Source organism: Nilaparvata lugens, unplaced genomic scaffold, assembly GCF_014356525.2.
Source record: "Nilaparvata lugens isolate BPH unplaced genomic scaffold, ASM1435652v1 scaffold6719, whole genome shotgun sequence".
Classification (NCBI taxonomy): domain Eukaryota; kingdom Metazoa; phylum Arthropoda; class Insecta; order Hemiptera; family Delphacidae; genus Nilaparvata; species Nilaparvata lugens.
The window spans coordinates 1,940-12,997 of record NW_024092470.1 but is presented as its reverse complement, the minus strand read 5'-3'; the positions used below and the strand labels follow the sequence as shown (position 1 = coordinate 12,997).

The 11,058-nt window shown below is 38.1% G+C and overlaps 1 protein-coding gene across 1 annotated transcript; it reads right to left on the bottom strand.

The window, feature by feature from the left end:
- Positions 1 to 3,816: 3,816 nt before the first annotated feature.
- Positions 3,817 to 8,730, bottom strand: LOC111049405. Its single transcript, XM_022335460.2, has 2 exons — positions 7,543 to 8,730; positions 3,817 to 4,865 (listed from the first exon to the last, which is right to left on the bottom strand). Exons 1-2 carry the CDS (start codon positions 8,462 to 8,464, stop codon positions 4,825 to 4,827), a joined length of 963 nt encoding a protein of 320 aa, XP_022191152.1. The 5' UTR covers positions 8,465 to 8,730; the 3' UTR covers positions 3,817 to 4,824.
- Positions 8,731 to 11,058: the final 2,328 nt, after the last annotated feature.

Sequence of the window (11,058 nt, the reverse complement as noted above, 5' to 3'; positions counted from 1 at the left end):
CATGCATCGCCTTGTAATGAATGACTCGGTGCTTGCACTATCTAATAATACTTTGACCTTATGATAATTGCCTTGATTACCTCAAACTCCCAATTTAACAGTTGGTAACAATACTAAGGAACTATTTACATTCGAAAATACTTTCTTAGCTGAGTCAGTAACAAATGTTTGATGGCTTTGATCAGCAACGTCGTGCATGTCTACCCTGCTCATTTGTTTATTATCAGCCAATATGTTGGTGTTTTCACCAGGCGGCTGTCTCGGCTCTAAATGGAGGAGCGAATGATGACGCAAATTACAGTGACTGCACGGCTTCCTTCTTCTACAATCTCTAATAAAGTGACCTGCCAATAAACAGCATATACATAGTTTCCATTCTTTTACATGTTTTAATCTATCAGATGGTTTGAGATTCAAGAACACTTCACAATTTACCAGTTCATGAGAATTATTACATTCAATACATTTCAGCTTGTCCGATTTCAATTTAACAATCATAGCTGAAGCTTTGTAATTTCCCATAGTGGGTTTCAATTTCCCAAACTGCTTACGTGAGGAGGCTTCTGACGATGTAGATGACCCCAATAAATCAGTAGATCTGGTAGCCTCTAAAATAACAGCTTCATCATTCAAAAATATTTGGAAGTTTTTCAAATCGGATACTGTTCTATTTCTTAGCAGTCTCTGCCATCTCTCTCTCAATTCTTCAGTCAGTTTTTTACGTAAGACAAATAATAACAGAATCGACCAGTCATTAACTGCATGACCAATTGGTTTTACTGCTGCAATATACTCAGCTAAATGAGTGATGAATTTTTGTAGCAAGTCTGGTTGCTTATTAACTGCTGGCATATCAAAAATTGCTTGCAAGTTTTCGTCAGTCAGCTTGTAAGAGTCATTGTAGCGATTCAATAATAATTTCCATGCCTCAGCATAATGATCACTTGTCAATGGGACTACAGAAATGACTGACAGTGCATCGCCTCTCAGTACAGACCGAAGATACATATGTTTTTGTATGTCAGCAATTTGACCATTATTATGAACTGTGGCTTCGAATAAATCTTTAAATTGACTCCAAATTTTCAAATTGCCATCAAAAGTCATTAAAGGAAGCTTAGGTAGGGCAACTGACGAGATATTTCCAGTTGTAGGTGAAGAAGCTACATTGGAAGAACTAATATTCAAATTTGTTTGAGTGGATGGTAAGGTTTCGAGAATAGCCTTGACATTGAAATAAAACTCATCAAATTGGCTCATCAATTTTCAAGCTCAGTTGTTTCCAATCAAGGATTTTGTTTGTTATAGTAGCTCTGCATCTTATCTATTATATCATTGAACTCCACCTGGTGGTGATCGATATGCTCACCCATAACTTTCAATAAATTCTTCATTTTTTTATTTTTCGGATCCTTCTTGACAGCTTTGGCAATTTCATTTATCCGTTTCATTTTACGAATTAATGCATCTCTTTGAAGTCTTCAATTAACACCCATAGTGAGGCGATAACAGAGAGCGCTCGTCGAGAGAGAGAGTGTGACAACGAACCAAACAAGAATAAGAGGGAAAACACGAGAGCAGGCAACACGATGGAATGAACAATGGCTAGCTTATCTAATCATACAAGCCAAGCCAGCACTTCAACTTATGCTTGGTAGAGAATGATCGGTTACGAGGCTAATAATACTGTATCTATACTCATTGGAACAAACAATAACTGCTCTTAATAACGAAGTAACGACAATAATCAATGCAAATAACTGCTAGTATGCTTTGAAAGAAAATAACAGTTCCAGTTACTGTTACAGCTAGACGACGATGTATAAGTCTTTCTCTACTTATTGACACGAACTTGCCAGTCCAGCCTTGTGGCGCCAATGCAACAATCTTATGCAATAATACTACAACACAATTATTTATGAAAATATTACTTGTTCTACTCAATTACCAACTCAAATTGAGCCCAAATTTCTTAAGAATACCACAAATAAAGCATATATTCATCTACGACGACAAAAACAAGCCATATACACAGAAAAACCAAGAATAAAATAGGCATAAAAAATGACAAACCTATTAGATGATATTCCAAACTTATGTCCTATTCAAATTCGATAAACGAATCAATCCGGACGGTTGGACCATGTTTATTCAACAACGGCTGGCTCAAACAGCACTCTGGTTTGTGGACTGTATCAATTACATCGAGAACTTTTTGGGGTTGTCTGGCGTCGGGTAGCAACTTGAACAATTTGAATGGCTAAGTGCACAATAACATAGGCCTACCTTCATGTCCAAATCCTCCTTGCTCCTAGGATCCTGGGTCCAGATCACGATATGAGATGAGATGACACTTGTAATAAATCACAATAAATCAATAGATCACTTTGCAAAAATCGACATTACGAGAAGTGAGTTGTTCGATTGGCTCACAAACGGCAACTGGCGGCGATTATGCTAAGCGCATCACCCTTCAATTGCCCCCTCCACCACACAACGCCAGACAACAAAGCAACATTGATATAACGTCCAAACACTTCATCTATCGTGTTTATGTGTTGTGTATGAATGTTGTATGAATGATTTGTGTGTGTGTCATCTCAATGATTGATGTTTTATCACCTATTAGTATCGAGCATAACCTTCGTTATTATACTATACAGAATAACTTCATCATTAGTAATGGTTGAAATTTGTGAATTTGTGGGGGACACCACTGATGTTAACACGTGCTTTCTAACAAACGGTGAAAACATCACAATTTTTCACCAAAATATCCATAGTTTGAAAAAAAATTTTGATTCATTTTTAATGTACCTTAGTTGCTGGGAAGTAAAGCCAGATGTAATCATCTTAACTGAAACCTGGTTTCAACCGATCGATGATACCAGCCCCTACAACATCGAAGGATATGATAATTACTCTACCGGTAATGATGTAAGTAGGGCATCAGGTATTATCATTTTTGTCTCATCTAGCCAAGGTATTGTGTGTTTGCGGGAGGAATAAAAAATTTATGGTGCTGATTCAGTTTTACTGCACTTTAAAATCCTTACTACAATTTCAGCATTTTGAGCTTGTACAGATGGCAGTTTGTTGGAATGGATGTTTTTCTGAATAGTTTGGCCAATTTTTGGAGAGTGTAGGATGTAAGGGTGACTCAATGGTTCTGGGTGACATTGATATTAATATTAATGATAAAAATAATCCTGGAGCTTTTGACTATTTGGAAATTTTGCATTCTAACGGTTATCAATCACTCATAGATATTGATACCCGTGTAACAGATTTGAGTTCAACTTGTATTGATCACATTTTCTTCAAGTCGAAATATAATAGGATAAAAGTTCGGATTGCAGTGATTGAATCGCTCATTACTGACCACAGAGCGATTTCAGCTTCATTGTCAATACCTGAATATAGAGACAGTGATGCTACTCCAGTAGTTCAAAATATAACAGATTTCAAGAAGTTAGATGACTTACTGATGGAACACGACTGGACTAATTTATATGATTGTAACCTTGTTGATGGCAAGTTTTCCATATTCATGGATGTACTCCTCAACTTTATAAATCAGTGCACTTACCAGCGCAAAAGTTCTTTTAAAAATAATAAGCACTTGAAACCATGGATGACAGATAGCATTTGCCTTGCAATTAGAAATCGTGATAAACTTTACAAAAAACACAAGAAATATCCCCAAGATAATAATTATGAACATGATTTTTTAACTGTAAAGAGTAATACAAATAAATTGATAAAATAACAAAAATATAAATACTTTTCAAAATTTTAAGTGGATAGATAATTAGACTGTATTGATAATTAGACTTTATTTAATTGACAATATAAAACGACAAACGACAATAACATAACATGACATGAAGACCTAACCTCTAAGCACCAGCCATCACGGCACTTGGCGCCTAAAACAGATGATTGACTATTGCCAACCTACTACACACAACACGCTTTTTTTTTTTTTTTTTTACATTGTAACATTTTACAAATTTTACATTTTATGAATTAGTGTGAATAAGTCATACAGAACTACAGTAAGAACAACATAAGAGTAAACAATAGTAATGAATCTATATACCTTCAGGAGTAATCAAAATACATAATTACAAGTAGAAGAAAACAATACAATCATCAGAGATAACTATACAAAAGAAGAGATAATTAATATGAGAATCAAAGGGATGTCTTATATCTATGTTGTATACTCAGAAAATGAGAATCTTCTTGGCCTTCTAATAACACGTTTTCCCCTCCCTTGAGTGAGACCACCAACCAATGAAAAAGACAGATCAGGTAAACTAGTATGACAGACATTGTCAGGGAAACCCATAAAGTCCCCACTTGAGCCACCATCTGAAATCTCACTGTTCATTTCCCCTGTAGTGTCCTCATTTTCACCCCAGAGAGGTACAGAAAAATACATATTAGGTTGTGGGGGAACATTTTGGCTGACATTACCAGTTGCATCCACATTTGTTGTATGGTCTCTATGATATCCAGTATGATGTGTGCCAACTAATGGAGTCAAGCCTTTCCTACCTGACTGCTTCAGAAGGTGCTTACGATTCCGTCTGTAAGTGTGTCCAGAGGCTGACTTCACTGTGTATGACCTAGGCATTTCATCAATAGATACCACTGTAGCAGGGGACCAGATGCTGTCAGGAGTGAGCTTGAAGAAGACAGATTCACCAACACAAAGAGGAGGTAGCTGGCGTACATGTTTGCCAAACTGTTCTTGAGCTCTCAGTTGTTGCTGCTGGCATTGTTCCTTGTGCTTGGAATGGCCTGCCAGAGTCGGAGCTAGAAGTGCATCTGTGATTGGGAGAGTTGACCTGAGCCGTCTGGAAAACATAAGATGCGCTGGTGAGAACATATCACCTTTTGGGGTATTGCGTTGTTGCAATAATGCCAAGGAGACATCTGAGCCAGAATCATGACACTTGAGAAAAATATTCTTTACAATTTTAACAGCACTTTCAGCCATACCATTTGATTGGGGGAAGTGTGGACTGGAAGTTGTATGAGTAATCTTCCAGTCAGTGACAAAGTCCAAAAATTCCTTAGATGAAAAAGGGGGGCCATTATCACTTACAAGTTGACATGGAATGCCAAAGCGGCTGAAGACAGACTTGAGAGCAGATATAACACACTGTGCATTAGAGGATGACAGATGACAGACCTCAATGAATTTGGAATAATAGTCAACAAGTACCAAGTATTTTTTATGATTGAAATCAAAAAGATCAGTACCAATCTTTTGCCAAGGAATATTGGGAATCTCATGATTCAGAAGAGGCTCATCTGGATTGGCAGGTCGATATTTGATACAGGTAGGACATTGTTGGATCATTTCCTTGATTTCTGAAGAAAGAGTAGGCCAGAACAAAACATCACGCACTGCATTTTTTGTTCTCTCTATCCCCATATGACCACAATGAAGCTTCTGAAGAATAGATTTTTGCATTTTTTGGGGTACAACCACACTATTATTTTTGTATAAAATGCCATTAGCAGTATTCAGTTGTTCTCTGAAGCTATAGAATGGTTTACAAGAGTTGGGTATGGCAGACTGGCGTTGTGGCCATCCCTGTAAGCAATAAGATATAAGGAGAGTAATGGTCTCATCAGCAGATGACATCTCTTTGACCTCCTTCAGTGTTTGAGACACTATTGGGAGAGAGGAATGGATTAGATTGACATGGACTGAGATGTCATCATCTATCAGGCTTTCTACCTCTGGGAGTGCAGCTCGTGACAATGTGTCAGCCACATGCATCAATCGACCAGGTTTGTAAACAATATGAAAATCATATGGTTGAAGCTGAAGAAGCATACGCTGGAGCCTAGCTGGGACACTTGCAAGAAGGCGTTTGCTAATAGTTACTAGAGGTGAGTGATCTGTTTCAATAGTAATATGTTGACCATAGATATATTGTCTGAATCGATCACAGCCAAACACCACTGCATAAAGCTCTTTCTCAATCTGGGCATAGTTTTGTTGACATGTGGTGAGGGTTTTAGAGGCATAGCATACTGGCTTACCGTTTTGAAGAAGAGCTGCACCCACTGCACTTTGAGATGAGTCAACTGTCAACACAATAGGTTTTGTGACATCAAAATGTGCCAAAACTGGGGCCTGAGTTATAAGCAGTTTTAGCTTTTCAAACGCCAAAGTGTGGCAGGTAGTCCACTCAAATACCGTATCATTTTTAATGAGAGGACGTAGGCATTCAGTTTCTGTTGCAAGATTTGGAACAAAACTTGATAAGTAATTGATAAGGCCCAAGAAACGTTGTAGTGACTTTTTATCCTGAGGACACTCCATACCACATATTGCCTTGATACGTGAGTTGTCAGGACACATTCCATCAGCCGAAAATATATGACCCATATATCTGACCTCACTTAGCCCAAAGGCACACTTGCTGCTGTTGAACTGAACATTCAGTTGTTGAGCACGTTCAAGAACTGATTGTAGGCGTTTGTAATGAATTTCTGCTGTAGCACCATGCACCAAAATGTCATCAAGGTATATGACAACACCTTCCAAATCACCAAAGCAATCCACCATTGTTTTATGGAAAATTTCAGGAGCACAATTGATGCCAAAAGGAAGTCTGAGAAATCTATATCGACCAAAAGGTGTGTTAAATGTTAGAATGTGGGAGCTTGCCTCATCCAGTGGAATAATCCAAAAGCCTGAATTGGCATCAAGAGTAGAAAAAACAGTGGAGCCATTCAATTGAGATCTAATACACTCCAAGGTGGGCAATTGGTAGTGTGCCCTCAACAGATTTTCATTAAGATGCTTAGGATCTATACATATCCGTAAATTGCCAGATTTCTTTTCTGTTACAACCATGGAACTAACCCATTGTGTTGGCTCAGACACCTTAGCTATAACTCCATCAGCCTCCATTTTTTCTAGTTCCTGCTTCACCCTGGGGTATAATTTGAATGGTAATTTCCGTGGAGGGTCAACCCTGGGAGTTGCATCTGGTCGAAGCTCAAGTTTACATGGCTTGGACAAACAACCAAGGCCACCAAAAACATCATACTTAGAAATTAACTTAGCATACACATCATTTTTTAAAACAGGTCCTGTCAAGTTATGATTGACCACATCCACCTGTTTTAGCAAACTCAGTTGTCTACAAGCATCTATCCCTAGAATTGGGAGATGCTTCAAGTTAGTAACATAAAATTTAACATTTAAAATTTCACTATTAATGACACAAGGCAGAACTGCATAGCCTAAAGAAGGAAGTGAATTGCCACAGATTGACGTAAGCTTTGAAATACAAGGATTAATAATGGATTTACAAAAACCCAATTCAAGAAATTGATCAACAGATATAATGTTCACTTGAGCCCCAGTGTCAAGTTGGAACCTAACTGGGTTCCCATTAATAGAAGCACTCAAAAACCAACCTGACTGCTCTTTGTTATTCACAGTTCCAACTGAGCCCACAAAATATGTGTCAAGATCATTACGAGAATCAATAAAAGTAATATTACCTGAGCAAGAAGTGTCAGAAGTATTCGCTTGATTTTCTTGTGGCTGAGACTGATGGTATTCAATTGACATCACTGTCTTGCTTCTACACATTTTAGCAAAGTGGTTCAAACGACCACACCTACTACATGTTTTATTAAGTGCTGGGCACTTGAAGCGGTGCACCTGGCCACACTTATCACAAATGGGCGGCATAGTTGGTCTTTGATTCACTTGTCCTGACCGGAAAGGTTGGGTTGAAGAATGAGCCTGTTGAATGACATCACCAGAGTTACTAGGAGTGTGAACATAACCTGAGTTGTTGGCTGGTTGATGAAACTGGTTTGATCCATCCCGGAGAAATCGTCTGTTCACTGCTCCAATTGTCAAGTCAGAAGTAGGGCACAGGAGGGCTTTGACATGCTGTTGGGACATCACCACTGATCGGCACACTTGCAGTGCTTTTTCTAGGTTAAGGTCCGGATCCTGGAGCAGGCGTTCTTTAATGTTAGTGTGACTGTCATTGAGTCCACAAATCAAAATATCTTTCACCAGACTATCAGTCAATGACCCAAATTCACAGGAGTTACTCAGTGTCTTTAAGGCAGTGACAAAGTCATCAATACTCTCACCTGGCTGCTGCACTCGAGTGAAGAATTTGTGACGTTCAACTGTCAAGTTTTTTGTGGGGAGAAAATGTTCTTTAAAAAGTTGGACCAACTCCTCAAATTTGATTGCATCAGAGTCTTTATTGAATGAGTTAAAAACTGCCAGCCCTTGAGGTCCAATCAGGGCAAGAAACAAGGCCACTTTCCGTTTGGATGGAGCCTCATCAAGGTTTGCTGCAATCAAAAATATTTTAAATTGTTGAAGCCAGTTCGAGAAGTTATTTGCCACATCGCCGGAAAGGCTAAGAGGGTGAATATTTTGTGTCGAAATAGACATGTTGTACTGACAGAGATGCACTGACACTGACACTATGGTAGCCTACAATAAACGGCGGATACAGCAGGGTCCGCTCGCACCTGACACCATGTTTTAAGTGGATAGATAATTAGACTGTATTGATAATTAGACTTTATTTAATTGACAATATAAAACGACAAACGACAATAACATAACATGACATGAAGACCTAACCTCTAAGCACCAGCCATCACGGCACTTGGCGCCTAAAACAGATGATTGACTATTGCCAACCTACTACACACAACACATACACAGCGTGTGTTGTTGTCGTGGATTAGCGTGGGACTATTGCGGAGGTGCACAACTCCATCGCTTTTTTAAGTTATAAAACAATCAGAATGCGTCAAATATTTAGGATTGCTTTTGGACCAGAGTCTAACTTGGGACTTTCACATAAGAAAAATAAAAAGGTACCTTCTATATTTAGTAAAGACATTTTATCGATTAAGAGAGTTCTTCCCTGTATCTATTCTTTGCATGATGTATTTTGCTTTTTTCAATTGTAGGTTGGAGTATGGCATTTCTTGCTATGCTTCCACATTCTTGTCACATTTTAAAAATTTTATAGTTCTACAAAAATCTGTCATTAGGGTCATTCATGGTGCTAGTAGACGGGCTCATACTTTCCCTATGTTTAAATAATTGGGGATTCTTCCTTTAGATATATATATGTGTTGAAAGTTCTATCGCTGTTTTATAAAATGAGTGGGGATAGATATTTGATGGAAAATATTAGACAAGACAGTTTGGTTACACGGCAAACTACACGAATGCTGGTGAGACTTCCCAAACCCAACTGTACCAACTTTCAAAGATGCTTCATTTTTCTGGGACCAAAATTTCACAATATCCTTCCTGAGGAAATAAGGAACTGAAAATTTGCAAACAATTCATCCGTGAAACGAAGTGTTGGCTATGGCTTCATTCACCTTTGGAAATTGAAATTTCTTCAGAGTGGTAAGCTAAGTGAATAAATTGTCATAAAACCTAAACATTTTTCTTCTTCTTCTCTCTTCTGTCTTAAATTCTTTTTTCTGCCTTAAAATACCTATTGGTAGATTTATAGGTGGTGGCTTCCTCCCTACTGTTCACATTGAGTTTATATCACTATGATATATATGTAATGAGGGGAATGCTCTGATGTGTCAATTGTCAAATATTGATGACTGTGTGAATGCGTGTGTGTATGTGTCTTATCGTTTTCATATGTCCCATTATTCAAACTCCAATTCACGGACAAGGGCTTTGCGGAAGCTCTTTTGTGAATAGTATTTTGTTTGCATCGGTTCTCACATAAAATGTTAAGGTTCATTTCCACCATCAGACATCAGTTACATTATTCCAAAATGTTGATATGAGTTGTGTACTTATAAGTTAAAGTTAATTTCTACTGTATTATTGATACATTATGATATAGTGCCAAATAACCTTTCAGAAGTGCTTAGTATATTTAAATTGTTAGTTATAGGTATCTGATGAGATGTTTTTTATTTTGTTGTATTGCTGATGTAAAAATTAAAACTTGAAAAAAACTTGAAGGTAGAAATTCCCATAAATATAACGCGCTAGGAATGCTTTTCTTCTACTTTGAAGCTTAGGAGGTCCACGTTATAATGGCTCTGGACATAGATAGGACAACGATACGATTCTCTGCCTTGCTATTGCCGCTATAGAAGACAGCTGATACCGGTACATCTGATGTAATGATATTAGCTGTTCATTCTTGTTTAAAATAATGAATTATATCTTATTTGTCAATAGAAGATATTGTTCTTCAATGATTTAATAATTATTGAGATTGTATTTCTACATTGTTAAAAAACGATCTGGCAACATTGTGGAGCCAGATAAGGACAGTGCTACCTGCTTTGTCAAGACAAGGATAGACAAAGATAGCAACACCATCCATCTCTAATCAAACATGGACCTCACTATACTACTACTATATTAGCATATGGTGTTGCAGTGGTTAGGGCAACAAAAGTCAAGAGTAAAAAAAGAGAGCCTACCAATTTGGATTTGTCATAACACAAAATATTAATTAATATACATGAAACTAACAACTAACAATCAGTTTTTTTGGATTAACATCAAATGCCGTTCAACTCCCTCAGCCAGAGCACAGCCTCCTCATCCGCCAGGTGCAATCTAGGCAACCCTCCGGGAGAATGATACAATGGACATGACGAGACAATGTGGTCCATGGTTTGAGTCTCTCCACACTCGCAAATTGGGGGACTCTACAAATCCCCAAATATGTATGCTCTCATAGCATCTTCCTGGCCAGTTCTGAACTGTTTAGGCGAACCCACTGCTGTCGGGGCAACTCAAATCCAGGAACTCTGCTGCCTGGATCAGTCACAAGCTCTTCATTTTTCACCTCTTGAGATTCCCACATACCAGACCACTTCTGTGCTGTGGAGTTTGCAAATCCTGCTTCATAGGGGTAAAGCCAGATTGGCTTTCTATACTATACTACTACTACTACTAATCATTGACTCTACGGGCCTTGTAGAGCCTTGGCCTCCTCCACAAGCCTTCTCCATGAATCTGTGTCCTGTGCTGGCTGT

Coding starts and splice junctions, on each gene's coding strand:
- LOC111049405 (XM_022335460.2), bottom strand. CDS start 8,464: ATGTCTATTTCGACACAAAATATTCACCCTCTTAGCCTTTCCGGCGAT. Junction 4,866..7,542: donor TTCTGACACTTCTTGCTCAG/GTAATATTACTT, acceptor TATGTTTTCCAG/ACGGCTCAGGTCAACTCTCC.